The sequence below is a fragment of the Microcaecilia unicolor genome, chromosome 2, assembly GCF_901765095.1.
Source record: "Microcaecilia unicolor chromosome 2, aMicUni1.1, whole genome shotgun sequence".
In the NCBI taxonomy this organism is placed as follows: domain Eukaryota; kingdom Metazoa; phylum Chordata; class Amphibia; order Gymnophiona; family Siphonopidae; genus Microcaecilia; species Microcaecilia unicolor.
Genome location: NC_044032.1, coordinates 557,346,675 through 557,369,191, shown reverse-complemented (window position 1 = coordinate 557,369,191; position 22,517 = coordinate 557,346,675). Strand labels below are relative to the sequence as shown.

The 22,517-nt window shown below is 44.7% G+C and overlaps 1 protein-coding gene across 3 annotated transcripts in view; it reads left to right on the top strand.

Moving 5' to 3' along the window:
* Window positions 1–22,517, top strand: part of NMU (neuromedin U) — a 232,876-nt gene that overhangs the window by 37,432 nt on the left and 172,927 nt on the right. For all 3 annotated transcript variants that reach the window (XM_030191402.1, XM_030191401.1, XM_030191400.1), the window contains exon 2: window positions 6,373–6,431. In XM_030191402.1, the coding sequence (XP_030047262.1) occupies window positions 6,373–6,431 (59 nt within the window). The remainder of the gene's footprint in view (window positions 1–6,372; window positions 6,432–22,517) is intronic.

The window sequence follows — 22,517 nt, the reverse complement described above, 5'->3', positions numbered from 1 at the left end:
TGCATTCTGTCACTAGATGCCGAAAAGGCGTTTGACAGAGTGAGCTGGTCCTTCTTGTTTGGAGTGCTAGATAAAATGGGATTCACTGGGCGTTTCCTCCGCTGGCTTCGTCTAATATATAAAACCCCTCAGGCCTCCATTAGAGTAAATGGCAGACTGACAGAGCCCTTCAATTTATATAGAGGAACAAGGCAGGGATGTGCAATGTCCCCCCTGCTTTTTGCCATTGTAATGGAGCCGCTGGCGGTTAGGCTTAGGGCACATCCAGAAGTAAAGGGGCCACGATTGGGAAGAATTGAAACGCGGACGCTTCTCTTTGCAGATGACGTCTTGCTGATGCTAAAAGATCCTGAGACCTCCTTTCCGAAAATATTAGAGATGCTAAATGCATACGGGAAAGTCTCGGGGTTTAAGATTAATCTGGACAAATCTGAAGTGCTTGACATAAATATTCCCATTGAACAAAAATCCCGTCTGCAGCAGGCAACTCCGTTTCGATGGGCATCGCGATACATTCGATACCTAGGGGTTAATATTCCCAGAGACATCAAGGAGCTATACCAGGTTAATTTCCCCGAGATAGCGAAGCGTTTGCTGCAAGACTTGCAAAGATGGGGGGGTCTACAGTTGTCCTGGGTTGGGAGGATAAGTGCAGTAAAAATGGTAGTACTCCCAAGGATACTGTATCTCTTTATGGCATTACCAATCTCCATCCCAGATAGCTTCCTACGAGGCCTCCAGAGGGACATCTTCTCCTTCATCTGGAAAAAAAGACCACCACGAGTTAGAAGAGAAGTTATGTACCAACCAAGGCAGCAGGGAGGGATGGGGGTCCCCTCTATCACCCTATATTACCAGGCGGCACATCTTAGAACAATAGCGGCTTGGTTCACAGACACAGAAAAATTGAGTGTCAGGATGGAGCAGGGCTGGGTGGGCCCCTTCCCGCTTAGGGCTATTCCATGGCTAGCTAAACAGGAGTTGGATGAACTTATCAAGGGATGCCCGCCGCTGATGCAGTGGCCCTTGCACACCTGGAGTGGGGTGCGAGAACAGTTTTTTCCAGGACGTAAGTTTTTTCGGCACATGTACCTTAGATTTGCTCCACACTTTACACCAGGAAGACATAACACGGCCTACTGTGGCTGGGAAGATATGGGACTGTGCACGTTGGGCCAAATGTGGGAAGAGAATACGACAATAGCGTTTGAAGAGCTCTGCAGGGAACATGGTTTATCCTCCTTACAGGCTTTCCAATACTACCAAGTACAGGACTTTATAAAGCGAAGGGCAAGAGATGAGCTTAACTTATCAGAAACTAAGATAGAAATGTGTATGATGAGAGGGGGAGGTAAGGGGAGCATATCAAGACTCTATGAAGCATTGCTTCTATACTCCAACCCCGTAGAACATTATTTAGCTATATGGAATGAAGCCTTGAAGGAAACATATACTTTTCAACAATGGAAATTAGCATTTAAATCTTTGCTTAAGGTCTCGATTTCTAGTTCTATGATTGAGAATGGACACAAGATATTATACTGCTGGTACTATACCCCGCATCGCATTGCAAAGATGTTTAGAGGATGCTCAGCTACATGCTGGCGACAGTGCGATGGAATAGGGGACATGTTCCACATCTGGTGGGCCTGTACACACGCTCAGACATACTGGACAATGCTTCTGAAATTTCTGACTGAGGTCACTGGGATAACCTACCCAATGAAGATGGATTATTGTTTGCTACATTTTAAACCCGAAGGAGTTCCAAATCCAATACACCAGTTTGCTGGACAACTGTTTGTGGCAGGCAAGCTGGTATTAGCAGCGGCTTGGAAACAACCATCACTGCCGGGCCTTCATAGAGTCCTGCAGAAATTAGACTACATTTGCCTTATGTCCAAACTCACAGCGCTACGGAATGGACATTTAATACAACATCAAAAGACTTGGAAGCTTTATGAACAGTGGTTGTCCACCCGGGACACTAAGAGCCAGTAAATGTTAGGCACGCATGAGTAGGTCGAGAGGGGGGGGGGGGGGGAGGGGGAGGAGAGGAAGGGAAAGGGTGAGAGGGGTTCTGAGAAATTGAATGAGTGGAATTAGAAATGGGGAACAGCCCAGACAAGGTGTTAAGCAATATGGTTGTATTAAAGTTGTTCTCTGTTTTGATATGTTTATATCTGAAAATAATAAAATAAATGGTAAAAAAAAAAAAGAAATAAACCATGGCTGCCTTGTCCTTAATCTTTGCTACTCTGAATGTAGCCAGCATAAAGGCAGAGAGAACTAGATTTGTCGCCTTTAGCGATTTGACCCAGTGCAAGGTAGACTGCATCCTGTTGCAGGAGACTCATTTGGATTCCTTGCAGCTCCTGCACCGGGCCAAGAGAGATTGGAAAGGGGGCCCTCGTTCTGGTCTCTGGCCAAAGAGAGGTGCGCAGGGGTGGCAATTCTTTTTGCCACCCGAGAGTTGGAGGTTACGAGGGAAATAGAGGCGGGGATGGGGAGGTGTGTCGTATTAGATGTTTTAATCAGAGGGGTAGCAGTGCGAATCATCAACTTTTATGGGCCCCAGATTAGATGGGAACGCAAGCAGCTGTTGCTCCGGGTGAAACCATATTTATATTCATGCAAATTGGTTATTCTGAGGAGATTTTACAGCAAGAGGATAGAAAGGGGTCCAAGTGTCGGGTGGGTTATGACAGCCTCCAGCTGGCAGCAATAGTAAAACAGGCAAGGCTGGAGGTGGCGGGAGGGAAGGGGTTTACTTTTAGAAGGGGAGACACAGAGAGCCGTATTGACTGGATCTTTGTAGGCGGGTCGGCTGGGGTTCAGGGGCAGCCCAATAGATGGACAGAATATTCTGATCACGCCTTAGTTTCCACAGTATTAACAATATGCGAAGGGGCGCAAAAAGGCCCAGGATTTTGGAAACTGAGTGCAAAGTTATTAGAAGTAGAGGAGAACAGACAAGTCTTTGAGGGCTTTTTAGCAGACCAAGAAACACTATGAGAGGTGATGGGTGATAAGGGAGCCTGGTGGGACATGGTAAAGGGGCGAATCAAGGCCCTTTTCCGGTCCCTAACCAGGAATCAGAGTCAGGGGTTACAGGTACGGTGCTGTCGTCTTCGCAAGCAATTGGACCACGCGATCTCCAACCAACTGGAAAGGGGAGAAATAGAAGCTTTGCAGGACCAGTTGAGAATGTTGCAGTATGATCGATATGCTTGTTTCAGAAGGGGAGATGGAACAACTGCTCAGGCCCGTTACCACAGGGGAGGTAGACGCTATCAGCACGCAAAACTCCGGGTCCCGACGGGCTGACCCCGGAGTTCTACAAAAAATTCTGGGCGGTCCTGATTCCATTCTTAGCTGCAATTTTTAGTAATTGTTTACAGAACGGGCATTTTGCCCCTTCACAGCAGTGTTCCATTTTGGTTCTCCTCGCAAAGAAGGGAAATATGGAATTTATCGAGAACTGGAGACCCATAAGTCTTCTGAATGTAGATAGGAAAATAATGACCAGGATTATTTAAAACCGTCTGGCCGGGGCAGTGGGTGGTCTCTTGTCTGCAGCACAGTTTTGCTCGGTGAAGGGGAAAGAGGCAGTGGAAGCAGTCTGTTCCATCCGTGAAATAGTGGAAAGGAGTCAAGGTGGGACAAAGGGAAAGTACTTGCTGACCCTTGATCAGTCTAAGGCTTGTGACAGGGTGTCCCAGGAGTACCTATGGCTAGTACTCCGGTGCTATGGGATACCTGACCGGTTTATAGGGTGGATCCAGACTTTGTATCGCGATGCGAGGAGCAGCATTCTGATAAATGGCTGGGTGGGCAAGAGCTTTGCCGTGAGGTCAGGGGTACAGCAGGGGTGCCCCCTCAGCCCCTTTCTGTACGTCCTTTCCTTAGATCCATTCCTTAGAAGGTTGAGCGGAGGGTTTAGCGGTCAACTAGAGGGCATCTCTTTGGGTTCACACACATGGCGATGCGTCGCCTACGCAGATGATGTCACAATAGTGAGTAGCAAGGAGGAAGCCGAGCGAGTTCAGACCTGGATGGCAGATTACACACAGGCTGCGTGGGCCCGGGTAAACCAGGAAAAGAGCTCCACAATTTGGGTAGGACTGGGCAGACCAACTTTCAAACTTCCCAGTCAGTACCCAGTAGCAAGAGATGAAGTACGGATCCTGGGTCTCTGGGTAGGCAGACAGGACTGTGACATGGTCAACTGGGAGAAGGGGCAGTGGAGAGTCGAGGAAAGGGTGGCCCAGTGGAAATCATATGTTGCGGTTCGTGGAAAAACCGCACATCATTAAGACCTATCTGATACCCCTTCTCCTTTCATAGCCAAGGTCTGTTTACTGCCTATATCGTTACATGCCAGAGTATACAGCTTGTTTTTCCAACAGCTGTGGGGGAACAGGATGAATATTATCTGGAGGGAGGTGACCTATTTGCCCAAAAGGGAGGGGGGGGGAGTTTGGAATGGTCAACCCTATGGTACATTTTAGTTGTTTCTTTTTCCAACAAAATCTGGGAGGGGTCTTGCGGGAAGGGAGGCCAGCGTGGGCAGACAGCATGGCCTCCTGGCTTCAGCGGTATTTGAGGGATTGGGTGAGGGGAGGTCAGGCAATGCCCCTGCGAGGGAAGGCGGGATACTTGCCACAGTACATCTCACCTCTGTTGAGATTGGTGAAGAGATGGGGTATCACAGTACAGGAAATCCAGAAGGAGGACAGGAGGCAGCTACAATGCCACATTATTCAGAAACACTTTTCAACACGTCTAGCCTTGAGAGACTGCCCAGGTCCAATACAGGAGGAAGGTCTGGCTTTCCTTAATTCGTCACACCTGCCCCGGAAGATCGTGGATGTGGCCTGGCTGACCTTCCACAGCCGGCTTTATGTTCGAGCTAACAAGAAAAATAGGAACAGCGATGATCATAAGTACCCGAGGGGGGAATGCATGACGGAGGATGAAATAATGGACCACTTCCTACTCAAGTGCCCATTCAATCAACAAGTCTGTCAGGAAGTAGCCCGCCAATTAGGGATCCCTTTCTTCCACCAGCTATCCTATGCAGAATGGGCCTATGGAGGGTTTCTCAAAGGACGAAAGGGGTGATGTAGGGAGACACTGTATATCATCGCTGCAGCCCTCTGTTAATTCCTGTGGCAGGCACGCTGCCAAGCTTCATTACTTCGGAAGTGGCTGTCTGTACAGGAGGTGGCAGGGGATGTGGTACATTTTGTCCAGCAGCTGGCAGTGAGGGAGAGGGAGCATTGTTCTGGACTACGGTGTGCAAGGCATTGGAGGGGTTTTTCGTTTCAGCCTCCCTGAGTGGGATGGTTTGGTGAGAGGGGGGGAATGGGTTTTGGCCAGTAAGTTTTTCTTTGTATTAGTTTGCAGGTTTTATTGCTTGTTTTGTCTAGTTGCAAGTTTCAATAAAGACAATATGATACACACAGTTACTGCATGGCTTGGTGGTGGTGGTGGGGGGGGGGGGGGGGGGTTAGAAGAGAAATGTCAAGCAGGAGACCACTTTGAGAGTGAAGAGAAGATAGAGGAAAGCAAAAATATGATTAGAAGAATAAAATGACCAAACAAAACTAGAAAAAATAATTTTATTTTTTATTTCAAGATTAAATTATGTCAATTTTCAGAATGTACATCTGCCAGAGCTGATTAAAGCTTGGGGTACTCTGTTGAAATTTGTTCAACTTAGGAGGTACTTGGCTTCAAGAAGTTGAGAAACACTGGTTTACAGAATACCCCCATCTGTGAAACATTACAAAGGGAAATGGGACTTGATATACCGCCTTTCTGAGGTTTTTGCAACAACATTCAAAGAGGTTTACATATATTCAGGTACTTATTTTGTATCAGGGACAATGGAGGGTTAAGTGACTTGCCCAGAGTCACAAGGAACTGCAGTGGGAATAGACAAATAGTCTGCAGGCATGACATTATCACTAAAGAATTTTTGATACTCTTAGCATATAGGCAAGTGATAGATTAGGTTCAGTCTAAGTAAGTACATTTGAGAACAGGGCAGACTGCCTGAGCATATTAAAGAATGAGATGAGTGCACAAAACCATATAGTAGTGACCAAAGATATTAATGGGCATCCAGCTGAAATAGAAAGGGAAGACATTGTTTCAGGGACATGTTTGTTCTGGTCATCATGTCTCTGATATTCCTTTTTTACAGAGAAATTGAAGTGACTACAGATACATATATGACATTTGGCTATTTTTGTCTGAGTCGCCACAGAAGAGTAGCTGTGAGAAGATCAGAACAAGGCTAGATTTGTCTGAACTCAGTGAAAACCAAGAGTCTATTATCTATATAAATATTTATTTTATTTTCAGGAGCACCACTGTCCTTGCAAAGACTACAAGGCGAGGAAGACATGCAGCTATGGAATGAGGTAAGAAATGATCACAGATCAGTTGCAGTAGGTATAACTTGTCCGTCTCTGTAACCACGATAACAGCATATGGAATCAGTGCATTTGCAACAAAAAATAGGATTCTTCATTAGGGGGCAAGTTGTGTAGGAACTGAACCATTTAAAGCCCCTGTGCTTAATATTAAAAAAAGTGAACTCTTAAAATTAGGAAACTAAAGCTTTTATTTAGAAATATTTGCATATATATGTCACATACAAAGTGATTTTAGAATGCCACTATTTAGACATGAGATCCACATTATGCAGCAGTTTTGTGTTTTGTATTGTGTTTAGGGGAAATAGTGTCTGTCGGTTTATACAGCAGCTCGGAAGCACAGGAGACCTCATTTTGGCTAGGGCTTTACATGAGAGATTAATTATTTCTCCATCTCCTATTGATTTCCGCCTCTAAAATGAAAAACTGTAGAAATTGTGGACTCTATTTCAGTGGCTCCCTAACCTGGTCCTGGAGACACCCCAGCCTGTTAGGTTTGTAGTATATCCACAATGAATATTAATGAGATAGACTTACATGCAGTGGAGGTATCCTGAAAACCTGACTGACTGGGGTGCCTCCAGGACCAGGTTTGGGAACCGCTGCTCTATTTAATTGACACCACTTATAACATAGGTTTGTAAAACGGGAAGGCTACACATGGAAGCCAATGACAAGTGGAGGAGATAAAAGCACCACTTCTACGTTGAAATGCTGGTATTTCCATGTGGAAGCTGTTGAATTTCTGTGACTCAGTTTTTCAACACGTAAGTTTGTAAAATGGCTGCTCCTTCTGCATATGCAGGCAGATGTACATAAACTCTTGCACATCCTTATATATATTTTCCTTATTCTGCTCAAGAGGAGGCAGTAAGTGCAGCTACGCTATCAGCAGTCCAGTAGCACAGCTGCTATCACTATAGGTACAGTGATGCGTCCCTCACCTGATGTCTGATCCAGTGGAATAGCTAGGTGGAGAGCAAGGGGAGTGAATGCTTCCCCAAATGGACTTCCGCCGGCACCTATTTTTCACACGGTCCGTCGCGCCTACGCAGTCCACTCTCCATTCCCCCCAACATCACAACCTGGTCTGATCCCCCTCCTCCTGACACTCTCCCTACTGTCTGATCCCCTCCCTGCTCATTCCCCCGGGTCATACTGGGAGGGGATTGGACATGTATTCTTGATATACTGCATAACAGATCAAAGTGGTTTTACAATTAAAAGTTTTTTTTAAAGAAAGGAAAAGAACTACAAAATGCAGTAGGAAAGGAACAACCATACTGGGAGAATGTGCACAAATCAGCACTTAACACTCGCATACATTAACAAATCGGTATCCACATCAGACACAGACATGTCTTTTTCTGGACACCTACAGAATAAATAGGTTTTCAGTAAAGATATAAAGTTAGTGAAAAAAAAGCTCCACTTTCCTTAAGTGTTTTGGCAAACTATTCCACATGGGTAGTGCTAGATAATAAAAGGCGCTTTGACGTGTAGCTTCAAGACAAGCTGTGGGAAGGAAGGACTAAGCCAGGGGTTCCCAAACCTTTTCGGTCCCCCCCCCCCCCCCCCCCCCCCCGGCCACATGGGTCTCCGTGGCACCCCCTCCCAGCCATATGGGTCTCTGCACCCCCCCCCCCCCGCCACATGGGTCTCCCTTTCTCTGCAGCCCCCTTGTCTCACACCAGCACACCTGCGCATCCCTGCAACCCCCTCCTCTCATACCAGCACACCTCTGCCTTTCCTAAATTGAGTATCGCTAGCTATCTTCCTTCCTGCAGGTCCAGGATTGGTGCCACTTCCTTCTCCTCCCACCACCGCCGCAGTGCTTGCAACTTACATTGTCGGGCCGTCCGCGATTCACACTGGCACTCCGGGGCCTTCCCAGTCTGCCTCATCCAGCCCTCTCTGATGCAACTTCCTGTTGTGAGGGCCGGACGCTGCAGAGGGAAGTCCCCGCAGTGCCTGTGTGAATTGTGGACAGCCCGAAAATGTAAGCTACAAGCAGTGCAGCGGCGGCGGGGGAAGAAACAGGAAGCGGCAGATGCCAGACCTGCAGGAGGGGAAAGTAGGGAGCAATGCGCAGCGGCACCCCTGAGAGTTTGCTGTAGTGAACAATTTGGGAACTGCTGGCCTAAGCGATAATCATTAAGAGAACATAGAGTGCATCTTGGAATGTATGGAATAGCTGAAGAGACGAAATACAGTGGTGGAAATAAGTATTTGATCCCTTGCTGATTTTGTAAGTGTGCCCACTGACAAAGACATGAGCAGCCCATAATTGAAGGGTAGGTTATTGGTAACAGTGAGAGATAGCACATCACAAATTAAATCCGGAAAATCACATTGTGGAAAGTATATGAATTTATTTGCATTCTGCAGAGGGAAATAAGTATTTAATCCCTCTGGCAAACAAGACCTAATACTTGGTGGCAAAACCCTTGTTGGCAAGCACAGCGGTCAGACGTCTTCTGTAGTTGATGATGAGGTTTGCACACATGTCAGGAGGAATTTTGGTCCACTCCTCTTTGCAGATCATCTCTAAATCATTAAGAGTTCTGGGCTGTCGCTTGGCAACTCGCAGCTTCAGCTCCCTCCATAAGTTTTCAATGGGATTAAGGTCTGGTGACTGGCTAGGCCACTCCATGACCCTAATGTGCTTCTTCCTGAGCCACTCCTTTGTTGCCTTGGCTGTATGTTTTGGGTCATTGTCGTGCTGGAAGACCCAGCCACGACCCATTTTTAAGGCCCTGGCGGAGGGAAGGAGGTTGTCACTCAGAATTGTACGGTACATGGCCCCATCCATTCTCCCATTGATGCGGTGAAGTAGTCCTGTGCCCTTAGCAGAGAAACACCCCCAAAACATAACATTTCCACCTCCATGCTTGACAGTGGGGACGGTGTTCTTTGGGTCATAGGCAGCATTTCTCTTCCTCCAAACACGGCGAGTTGAGTTCATGCCAAAGAGCTCAATTTTTGTCTCATCTGACCACAGCACCTTCTCCCAATCACTCTCGGCATCATCCAGGTGTTCACTGGCAAACTTCAGACGGGCCGTCACATGTGCCTTCCGGAGCAGGGGGACCTTGCGGGCACTGCAGGATTGCAATCCGTTATGTCGTAATGTGTTACCAATGGTTTTCGTGGTGACAGTGGTCCCAGCTGCCTTGAGATCATTGACAAGTTCCCCCCTTGTAGTTGTAGGCTGATTTCTAACCTTCCTCATGATCAAGGATACCCCACGAGGTGAGATTTTGCGTGGAGCCCCAGATCTTTGTCGATTGACAGTCATTTTGTACTTCTTCCATTTTCTTACTATGGCACCAACAGTTGTCTCCTTCTCGCCCAGCGTCTTACTGATGGTTTTGTAGCCCATTCCAGCCTTGTGCAGGTGTATGATCTTGTCCCTGACATCCTTAGACAGCTCCTTGCTCTTGGCCATTTTGTAGAGGTTAGAGTCTGACTGATTCACTGAGTCTGTGGACAGGTGTCTTTCATACAGGTGACCATTGCCGACAGCTGTCTGTCATGCAGGTAACGAGTTGATTTGGAGCATCTACCTGGTCTGTAGGGGCCAGATCTCTTACTGGTTGGTGGGGGATCAAATACTTATTTCCCTCTGCAGAATGCAAATAAATTCATATACTTTCCACAATGTGATTTTCCGGATTTAATTTGTGATGTGCTATCTCTCACTGTTACCAATAACCTACCCTTCAATTATGGGCTGCTCATGTCTTTGTCAGTGGGCACACTTACAAAATCAGCAAGGGATCAAATACTTATTTCCACCACTGTAGCTACGTTAGTGTTCATGAAAAGCCTAAGTCAGTAGCAGTAATTTTGTTTTGAAAATGAAACTTAATGGGTAACCAATGTAAATGTATTAAAAGAGGCTGAACATGGTTAAACTTGTGGGCAAAGCACAGAAAACAAGCTGCAGTATGATCCCCTCTTAGGTCATGCTCCTGATGTTTGATCTGTCTTGGTTCGTACCCTCGATGTCTGTCTGATTACCCCTGATGTCCATTTCACCTGTCTTATAGCTTCACTTCCAAACACCATTCCCTAAATATCAAAGTCCTGCCCCCTCAGGTGAAAACCCCACCCCTAGAGACACATCCTCCTCCTTTCTCTGAGACCTACCCGGAGGGTCTGCAGTTCTCTTCCTGGCCTCAACTGCAATTCAAAATGACCATGACCCCTAGAGGTATGTAGAAGGAAGCCCCCTAGCGCTAGTACCGTGAAACTACTATTAGGTATCATGATAGTCAGTTTGAATTTCTCCAGCAAATGTGCAGCTCTGCGGAAAGACTCTCCACAGTGGTAAGTTTGCCTTGATTTCTTTTCTACATTTTTCATTACTTGGTTGGGGCTAGTTTTAAGTGTACTGCTACCTAATTCTATCTGTATTAGTCTTTCATTTTTCTTGTAAAAAAACAAAAACAAAGAAAAATAACAAACCTTTGCTTTTGTCCATTTAACAAGTCTGTTTGCTCACTGTTTTCTAGTATCTGGTCTTTTTCAACTATAATAGATCTGTACAGATAGTCTGTAGAGTCTGAGCCCATTTTTATACTTTTATATTCCCTCTCACTCTTAGCCTTGCTGTTTCTGTATAGATATCCCAGTATACATTGAAAATCCACTCTGACTGGTATCCCTTAACTTAGTGCACCTGTTCATACACGTTCCAATCAATCTACATGACTTTCATTCAATGCAATATTTGTTGTGCATTAGTCACAAGGCAAACCGTCTGGAGGTTTAGGGCTTGCCTCATCTGTCTTCAACTCTCTGCTGTGAAAAAGGAGCTCAACTAACTCACAGGAATTGGCTGCAGTTAAAGGAGCTTCCAGGACCATACAACTGCCAATCAATTTACCATCTCCACTGCCACAAAAAAATAAGGAAAACCAAGAGTAGATGGTTCACAGTAGGCTCAGGAAGATTACAATCCATGACACAGAGGCATGCTCCATTTCATTCATTGCCCTTATCTAATTCCATTGCTGCACTGGAGCATAATGATCAGAAAATAAGAACTATGATGGAGCTATTGACCAAAGCTCAGTCCAAAATACACCCCCAAACCACTGATAAATCAGCTGAAAACAGAAAATTATTGCTGTTATATGATTCCATTTTTATCAGTGTTAACCTGGGAACACCATCCATGTGTCCGAACCAAGCAAAATGCCTTCCAGGATTCTCAGCTAACAGAAATAATAACCAAAATAGTTAATATGATCAGAGAAAAGAGTTACGATTCTAACACTGATATTGTAATCCACACGGGGATAAATGTTCTGGCCAACAAAAGCACACTTGGAGTGCAGAGAGCTTTCCAGAAGCTGGGAGAAGAATCTAAAATGTTTGGTTCGGGCTGTAGCTTTTTCCAAAGTACTGTCTACCTATGAAAAGAGTGAGGCAAGGTTACATAATATAGACAAGGTCATGTGGAGGGGCATAATGGAAAGGGGTGCCCAAGTTTTCCTGGGGACGTCCTTGCAGGACGTCCCGGTGAAGGGGCGGGGAAACCCGTATTAATGAAACAAGATGGGCGTCCATCTTTTGTTTCTATAATACGGTCAGGGACACCCAAATCGCAAAATTTAGGTCGACCTTAGAGAGGTTCGCCCCCCGATTTTCTGCAATAATGGAAACTGAGGACGCCAATCTCAGAAACGACCAAATCCAAGCCATTTGGTCGTGGGAGGAGCCAGCATTCATGGTGCACTGGTCCCCCTGTCATGCCAAGACACCAACCGGGCACCCTAGGGGGCACTGCAGTGGACTTCAGAAATTGCTCCCAGGTGCATAGCTCCCTTACCTTGTGTGCTGAGCACCCCAAACCCCCCCCAAATCCCACTCCCCACAACTGTACACCACTACCATAGCCCTAAGGGGTGAAGGGGGGCACCTACATGTGGGTACAGTGGGTTTGTGGTGGGTTTTGAAGGGTTCACATTTACCAGCACAAGTGTAACAGGTAGGGGGGGGATGAGCCTGGCTCCGCCTGCCTGAAGTGCACTGTACCCACTAAAACTGCTCCAGGGACCTGCATACTGCTGTCATGGAGCTGGGTTTGACATTTGAGGCTGGCACAAAATTTTTTAAAGTTTTTTTTTTGAGGGTGGGAGGGGGTTGGTGACCACTAGGGGAGTAAGGGGAGGTCATCCCCGATTCCCTCTGGTGGTCATCTGGCAGTTCAGGCATCTTTTTGAGGCTTGGTCGTAACAAAAAATGGACCAAGTATAGTCGCCGAAGTGCTTGTCAGGGACGCCCTTCTTTTTTTCTATTATGGGTCGAGGACGCCCATGTGTTAGGCACTCCCCAGTCCCGCCTTCACTATGTTTCCGACACGCCCCTGGGAACTTCTGCCGTCCCCGTGACGGAAAGTGGTTGGGGACGCTCAAAATCGGCTTTCGATTATGCCGATTTGGGCGACCCTGGGAGAAGGACGCCCATCTCCCGATTTGTGTCGAAAGATGGGCACCCTTCTCTTTCGAAAATAAGCCTGTTAGTGGCTCAGGCCTGGTGTCAGCAAGAAGGTTTTAGATACATAGGAGAATGGGACTATATATGGAGAAACAAAAGGCTCTACTGTGATGATGAGCTCCATTTTTCTTTGGCTGGAAAAAGGATCCTTGGGGAGAAATTCAGACATTATTTTTGTAGGCATTTAAACTAGGGAGTGGGGGTGACAACAGGAAGTAGGAGCATTCAGGAAGTCACCAAAAGCGTGACAACAGAGGGGCTGTTAATATTTAAAAAAGCATCTAAGCAACAAATGGAAAGCAATGAGCACAAATGCTCGCAGTCTGAGTAAAAAAAGGTTCAGGATTTGCAAGTCCTGATGTTTGAGGCAGGCTTAGATATTGTTGCTGTTACAGAGAACATGGTTCAATGACTTCTATGAATGGGAGGCAACTTTACCAGTCTATAATCTTTTTAGGAGGGATAGGGCAGGCCAAAGGGGTAGAAGAGTATAACTTTTATGAAAGACAATATTAAAGTGGCTGAAATGCAGGGAACCTGAGGAAAAGAGGAAGCAATATGGATCGTTTTGGAAAGAAAAGATAGAATCTGTATCCACATGAGAGTCATGTACAGACCTCTGCCACAAACAGAGAAGCTGGACAAACATCTGTTGAAGATATCTATAAGCTGGAACTGAAAGGGGAGCTGCTGTTGCTGAGAGTTTCAACTTGCCTGATGTGGATTGGATTGTCCCATCTGCAAAATCAGAAAGGAGCAGAGAGATCGTGGATGCCTGCTAAAGTGCTCTGCTCTGACAAATGGTAACAGAACCCATGAGGGAAGGGGTGATGCTGGATCTGGTACTCACAAATGGAGAAAGTGTTTCTAATGTCTGGATGAGTGCCCAACTAGGCAGCAGTGATCATCACACGATATGGTTTTTGACATAAGAGCTAAAATGGATCACAGACACACAAGACTCAAAGTACTAGATTTCAAACATGCTGACTATAGTAAAATGGAGCATACCTGAAGAAAGAACTGATGGGATGGGTGGACATAGGAGAACTGGAAGGGCACTGGTCGAAGCGGAAAGCAGCTATTAATAGGGCAACATATCTTTACATTAATAAAGTAAACAAAGCAAGAAAGAAAAAGAAACCTATATGGTTCTCCAAAGAAGTGGCTGATAAAAATAAAGGCAAAAGAGGCAACTTTCAAGAATATAGAAGAACACAAGAAGAGGAGCACAGAAAAGATTACCAAGTAAAACTTAAGGAAAAAAAGAGGGAAATACAGTTAGCAAAAGCACAGGTGGAAGAAAAAGTGGTTGAAGAAATTAAGAGAAGTGACAAAACTTTTTTCACGTATGTTGGGGAAAGGAGGAAGGCTAGAAATGGAATTATAAGACTGAAAGTTGCCAACTCTCGCTATGTAGAGTATAATGAGGAGAAAGCGGCTGCACTAAACAAATACTTTTGTTTATGTGTTCAAGGAGGAAAATCCTGGAGAAAGTCCACGGCTGCTAGGGGTATATATGGGAATGGAGTAGATGTTTCATCATTCACAGAAGAAAATGTTTATGTACAACTTGAAAAACTGAAAATAGACAAAGCCATGGGGGTGGATGGGATACACCCAAGAATATTGAGGGAACTCTTGAGAAATCCTGGTGGGACCCCATAAGGATTTATTTAATAGATCTTTGGAGAGGCACCATGGGCTTGGAGAAGAGCAGATGTGATCCTGGGTCTCAAAAATGGGGACAGGGAAGAAGTAGGAAACTATAGGCCAGTAAGCCTCATTTTGGTAGTTTCAAAACTAATGGAAATTGCTGAAGGAGAATATAGTGAACTTCCTACAATCTAATGGACTGCAAGATCTGAGGCAGCATGGTTTTACCAAAGGAAAATCCTGCCAAACGAATCTGATTGATTTCTTTAACTGGGTGACCAGAGAACTGGATAAAGGATATGTGTTAAATGCAATCTACTTGGATTTCAGCAAAGCCTTTGATACGATTACTTACTGGAGGCTCATGAATAAGCTGAGCAATATGAAGTTAGGACCCAAATTGGTAAACTGAATTGGGTGGTGGTGAATGGAACCTGCTCAGTGGAAAGCAACGTGAGTAGTGAAGTGTGACATTGCCAAAGGGTTAGGAGGAAAGGTTTTTACCTTTTTAAGGATGACACAAAAATCAGAGTGGATACCTATGAGAAATCTATAAAAATTAGAAGAATGGTCTAAGGGCTGGCAGTTGAAATTTAATGCAAAGACGTGCAAAGTGATGCACTTGAGATGCAGAAATCCAAAGGAGATGTACCAGATTGGAGGTGAGAGACTGATATGCACAACTCAGGAGACGGACCTTGGGCTGATAATGTCTGAGGATCTCAAGGTGGCAAAACATTGTGACAAGGCAGTGCCATAGACAGAAGGATGCTAGGCTGCATTGAAAGAGGTATAACCAGCAGAAGAAAAGAGGTATTGCCACTGTAGAAATCATTGGTAAGGTCCCACTTGGAGTATTATGTTCAGTTTTGGAGACTGTATCTCACTAAGGATGTAAAAAGAATTGAAGCGGTTTAAAGAAAAGCAACAAAAATGTTATGGGGTTTGGACCAAAAGATGTATGAGAAGAGATTTGAGGAACTGAATTGATATGATACAGATTTTTAAATATTTGAAATCTTTTCCAGAGAAGCGGTAGAACTAGAGGAAATGAATTGAGGTTGCAGGAGGTCGACTTAGGAGTAATGTCAGGAAGTAATTTTTTACGGAAAGGGTGGTGGATGCACAACAAAACCTATCAATGCTTGGATGGCAACTCCAGTAATTGGGAAATAAGGCCAGTGCCGAGCAGATTTCTACGTTCTGTGCTCCAGTTATGGCTAGACACATCTGGATGGACTGGAGAGGGCTTTGACTACAATCCAAGTAGTTGGGGTGTATGTCGTATCAGTCAAACCTATGATCTCTGCCCTGAAAATGGCAAGGACAGATCAAGATCAAAAGTACATATGTTATATTGCAACATATGCTGTGAGTTTCTTATTGGGCAGACTGGATGGACCATGCAGGTCTTCATCTGCCGTCACCCTTTTTAAACCCAGATACGTTAACCGCTGTTACCATATCCTCCGGTAACGAGTTCCAGAGCTCAACTATTCGTTGATATTTCCTCCTATTTGTTTAAAGGTATTTCCATGTAATGTTATTGAGTCATTGGTCTTTTTGAAAAAGTCATTTTGAAAAAGTAAAAAATCGATTCACTTCTACACATTCTACCCCACTCAGGATTTTGTAGACCTCAATCATATCTTCCCTCAGTCATCTCTTTTCCAAACTGAAGAGCCCTAACCTTTTAGCTTTTCCTTATACAAGAGGCGTTCCATCACCTTAGCATTTTGGTTGCTCTTCTTTAAACCTTTTCTAATTCCACTATACCTTTTTTTGAGATACGGCAACCAGAACCAAATACAGTACTCAAGGTGAGGTCGCACCATGGAGCGATACAGAGGCATTATAATATTTCTGGTCTTATTTTGCATCCCTCTCCTAATTCCTAGCATCCTATTTGCTTTTTTGGCCACTGTCGCACATTGAGCAGAAGATTTCAGCGTATTGTCTATAATGACACCTCGATCTTTTTTTTTTTTTTTTGCGTTCTGATCCCCAAAGTGGACCCTAGGATCAGGTAAATATGATTCGGATTATTCTTCCCAATGTACATCACTTTGCATTTATCCTCATTAAATTTCATCTGCCATTTCGATGCCCAGTCTTCATTCGGGTCCTTTTTCCATTCTTTGAAGTATGTTCTTTTAGCTCTAATAGCCTCTTTGTCTTCACCTTTGTAAATATGTGGAATGCATCTGGTCTGGTCTTCCAAGATGGTATTTTTAAACAATGTCCATACTTGATTTAAAAGTCTTAACCTTTGCAGCTGATTCTTTTAGCTCTAATAGTCTCTTTCACTTCACCTTTTAACCATGCTGGCTGTCGTTTGCTCTTCGTTCCACCATTGTAAATACGTGGAATGCATCTGGTCTGGTCTTCCAAGATGGTATTTTTAAACAATGTCCATACCTGATTTAAAATCCTAACCTTTGCAGCGGACTCATTTAGCTTCTTTTATCCCTTTTCCTCATTTATCATAGTCATCCTTTTGAAAATTAAATGCTGCTACAGTAGATTTTCTTTCCGACTTCACTCCAGGTATTAGCTCCAATTTGATCATGTTATGATCGCCGTTTTCTAGCAGATCCGTTACCTCTCATACTATGCCCTGCATTCCACTAAGAACTAGATCTAAAACAGCTCCCCCTCTTGCTGGTTCCTGGACCAGTTGCTCCAAGAAGCAATCATTTATTACATCTAGGAATTATACCTCCCTCATGCTCCCTGATGTAACATGTATCCAGTCAATATTAGGGTAATTGAAATCACCAATTATTATACTGTTGCTGAATTTGACAGCTTTCCTAATTTCTGCAAACATTTCTTCATCTGGCTGTTCATTCTTTCCTGGTGGACGGTAGTACAGCCCTTCCAGAATACTCCTTCCCTTCACACATGGACTTTCTATCTGTGAGTGCATACAGATATAACCCTCATTGGGGTGTTACTGGGGTACTTGACACTTAGTCTGAATGCTAACAGAAATAGGTCTCTGGTGATACCAGCCTTAGTGAGTGAAGTGTCAGAAGCAAATGAGTTCCCTCTTCTCCTTAGATCCAAGCTCATTGTTCTCTATATATAGAAAGGACTAACTCCACAACCAAGTATTGTAAAAATAAAGTGTTCATTTATTTACAAGAACAACAAAGATAATGTGTAAAGAAGGCAAGAATAAAGTCACAGAATCTTATTATAGAAACAGCTTAGAGTAAACACATATAAATGCCTAATTAGACTCCTGAATACAAGTCACACTGAGCCCATAGCATGTAGCAAACGTACATCCAGATGCAGACCTCTAGATGACAGCGTGCTCTTCAGATGGTCAGTCAGGTCCAATGCAGGTCTGCTTCTTGGATGGAATGTAAACACAGCATCCCCTTTATGGGCTGCAGCTGTGCCGATGAAGTACATTCTGTGTCACGTCTGTGGTCGTGACCCCTCTCAGATTTACCTTATTTCTGGGGGTCAGCTTCTGACCCCCAGCTTTCTGGGTTAGTTCTGTCTCTGTGTGCTGGCTGCTTCTAGCATGGCTCTAATTACTCCACTATACTGCACCTGTGTGTGTTGCCTGAGTTAGCTCTGCCTCTGTCTTTGTGTGCTGGCTGCTTCCAGCATGGCTCTGATTGCTCCTCTGTGCTGCACCTGGGTGTGCTGAGTCTCTTTATGCTTCAGTATGCTTTCTGCCTGCTTCTTGGTTTGTGCTCCTCTCGCCCTCTGGTGGCCAGAACTGGTGGCTGCCATAGACTGTATTGCTGTCCCTACCCGTTCCAGACTTTAGGCCAGCCCGGTCCGGTTCTTCCAGGCTGCCAGACTTGCCTCTCTTGTTTGTGCCTGGACAGCACCCTTAGCTGCCTAGAGATTGCTGCAGCTGAGCCTCAGGTGTTGATGGGCTTTATTAATCACCTGGAGACTTCTGTGTTTGCCTTTGCATCGTCTAAGGTCCCTGGTATGTTAGGGTGCTCTGTGCACTTCTGCCTAGTCCAGTTCTAGTCTGAGTTTCTTGCTTGTATCTTGTTAGCTTGTGTATAGCTTATTCTAGTTAGTCTGTGTGTAGCTAGTTTTGGTTCTATTGCTTTTCCTAGTCTAGTCTCTGGTCTGTATTCCTGTCTTGGGTTTCTTTCTTAGTGGCTGCTTGGCAGCTTTCAGTATTGCTCTGCTTCCTGCCTATATTTCTAAGCTACTGGAGCTTCAGCCATAGTCCTGTTCTCTGCCTGTATTTCTCAGCTACTGGAGCTCCAGGCCTAGCCCTGCTCCCTGCCTGTATTTCTAGCTACTGGAGCTTCAGCCATAATCATGTTCTCTGCCTGTATTTCTCAGCTACTGGAGCTCCAGCCATAGCCCTGCTCCCTGCATGTATTTCTAAGCTACTGGAGCTTCAGCCATAGCTCTGTTTTCTGTCTGTGTTGGTCTGCCTAGTTCTTGTCTGGGTGCCTGGGAGCACTCCTGTCTTTGATTCCAACCCTGTCTGCTTTCTACCTAGTGAGGTGTTTGGTTGAGGGTCCTTGTCTAGTATTCTGCCTAGCCTCCCTTGGGAATTCCAGACCCCGTGTGTTTCCTGTTGGTGTCCAGTTCCTGCCCTGGCCTGAAACCCTGCCGGCCACCTGCACCCAGGGGCTCAACTCCTGGGGAACGGTGGTCAAGCGCAGGTGAAGTCTAGCTGTTCCTGCTCTGCCTGTTCCAGCTTGTCTGCCTCTGCTGCAACTCCAGTCCGGGGTTCCAGTCCTGTGTTGCCTTGTCTCTGGTTTGGAGGTGATCTTGCCTGCCACTGCCGCTCCACGGTAGTGGTCCAAGGGCTCACAAACCCAGTCTTTCCGTGAGAAGCCTGACATTCTGGCTTTGGGGGTGAGGCACACATTACCCCAAATATTGTGGCTTCAAGGGCCAACTGATTGTCTCACTGGCACCACACTGAAGAGGTTATCTTGATAAGAAGCTTGGGTCTCATAAACAATGTGTGATTTTCCAGCCACAGCGTCCCTCCAGCTGCAAGGGTAATTCCAAGAGTCCTTGGTTGTTCTGACCAAGTCGTCAATGCTGATAACAACCTTGTTGTTCTGGCACATTGGGACCCTTGTCAGCAGCCTTCATTTGTATGTAAGGTTGCAGCTTCAGCAAATACTAGGCTTTGCATTTAAAGATGGAATAAGCTTAAGTCTGTGTTTTTGAAGTCGGGTTATTAATGCTGGATAGTGCCATATATTATAATCCTATATAGTATAGCTTTGCTGTATAGGAACACACATAGTGCTTCATAGTGCTTGTTTTGCTCCTACATTCTTCTTTCAAGGGTTCAGCTCTAAGGAGAGCTGAGCAGCTTGAAACACTAGCTAAACAAACAACAGTGCGTTTACTCAGTCACAATAAATGTCATTACAATGTTTCACTAAGTATGCTAGACTACATTGATGCATCTATGCTTAATAAATGAGTAACAGACAACATTGTAATCAAGCTTCAAACAATAGTTTAAAATAATAATAGACATACTATGAAAATGTATTATCGTCAAATGTAGGATTATGCAATGAGGCAAAGCACATTAAATTGCATTCAATGATGATCATCAGAAAATTGAGTTATGTGATTTTGAAATGCACAAGCAAATGTCCATAAAAGTCAGATGACTTGTGACTTCATAGAAGAACAGTCACTTTGTAGCAACGCATTGCAACAACTGAGTGATGGTCCACAGCGTTGGAAGTAGTGTTTGATACACCACTTTAGCGACCTTTAATGTCCACAGTATGGGCTGCAGGCAGTATATTGCTGTGCAAACAGTCCATAGGAAACCCAGTTCATTGAATGCAGTCCTTAACATGCTGGGCATTACACTTAAAACTTGTAACCAGGAAACTGTAACAAAAGTTGAGTGTGGCATTCACACTTCTTTGAGTGGGTTAAAAAGTCCATGCCACGGTAACTGTAGACACTCTTGCTTATAAGTCTCTGACAGTGCATGCAGTTGATAGCTTATGAAGGAAAAGTATACCACAGAAAATATCAATGCAATAAACCCACAAAAGGAAATGCATAATACATGGTAGATGAGGGCAGAGAAAGCCCTGTACGGTCCATCCAGTCCGCCCAACAAGAAAAAACTCATATGCCCTACTTTATATGTATACCTGACCTTGATTTGTATCTAAATATCAAAATAGAGCTATTCGAATATCACAAAATCAATTTCTGGAAAACTCTAAACAGATATCCAAGCAAAAATAATGATAATGATATGATGAAAATGATTTTTATTTTATGTGGAGGAAAAGCCTCAAATGTGAAGGGAGCACTCTATCGTTGATCATTACAACATAAGGGAGGTCCCTTGAATCATCATGGGCATAAAAACCTCCTTTAGGGAAAGTTAAGCTAATAGAACCTAATCAAACTCTTAACGGTTCTAGAGGGTACACTTATCTCTCAATCCTGCAGTCATTCTTTTTACATCCTTAGCAAGATACGGCCTTCAAAACTGAACACAATACTCCATGTGGGGCCTCACCAACGACTTATACAGGGGCATCAATACCCCTTTCTTCTGCTGGTCACACCTCTCTCTATACAGCCTAACAACCTTCTAGCTACGGCCACCGCCTTGTCACACTGTTTCGTCACCTTCAGATCCTCAGATACTATCACCCCAAGATCCCTCTCCCCGTCTGTACATATCAGATTCTCACCGCCTAACACATGTCTCCCGTGGATTTCTACTCCCTAAGTGCATCACTTTGCATTTCTTCGCATTGAATTTTAATTGCCAAACCTTAGACCATTCTTCTAGCTTCTGCAGATCCTTTTTCATGTTTTCCACTCCCTCCTGGGTGTCCACTCTGTTACAAATCTTAGTATCATCCGCAAAAAGGCAAACTTTACCTTCTAACCCTTCAGCAATGTTACTCATAAATATATTGAACAGAATCGGCCCCAGCACCGATTCTTGAGGCACTCCACTACTCACCTTTCCCTCATCCGAGCAAATTCCATTAACCGCCATCCTCTGGCGTCTGTCCGTCAACCATTTCCTAATCCAGTTCACCATGTCGGGTCCTATCTTCAGCCCATCCAGTTTATTCAAGAGCCTCCTGTGGGGAACCGTGTCAAAAGCTTTGCTGAAATCCAAGTAGATTACGTCTATAGCACGTCCATGATTCAATTCTCCGGTCACCCAGTCAAACAATTCAATGAGATTCGTTTGGCACGTTTTACGTTTGTTGTCTATGATCTTGCAACTTATTGGCTTCCAGGAAATTCACTATCCTTTCCTTCAGTATCGCTTCCATTACTTTTCCAATAACTGAAGTGAGGCTTACCGGCCTGTAGTTTCCAGCTTCTTCCCTATCACCACTTTTGTGAAGAGGGACCACATCCGCTGTTCTTCAATCCCACGGAACCTCTCCCGTCTCCAAGAATTTATTAAACAAATCTTTAAGAGGACCTGCCAAAACCTCACTGAGCTCCTTCAATATCCTGGGGTGGATCCCGTCCGGTCCCATGGCTTTGTCCACCTTTAGATTTTCAAGTTGTTCATACACACTCTCTTCCGTGAATGGTGCTATATCCACTCCATTCTCATATGTACTTTTGCCAGTCAATCGTGGTCCTTCTCCAGGATTTTCTTCTGTGAAAACAGAACAAAAGTATCTATTTAGCAAATTAGCTTTTTCTTCATCATTATCTACATAGCGGTTCACAGCATCTTTCAGTCTCACAATTCCCTTTTTAGTCTTTCTCCTTTCACTAATATATCTGAAGAAATTTTTGTCACCCCTCCTTACATTTCTAGCCATTTGTTCTTCCGCTTGCGCTTTCACCAGATGTATCTCTCTCTTGGCTTTTTTCAGTTTCATCCGGTATTCCTCTCCATGTTCCTCTTCTTGAGTTTTTCTGTATTTCTGG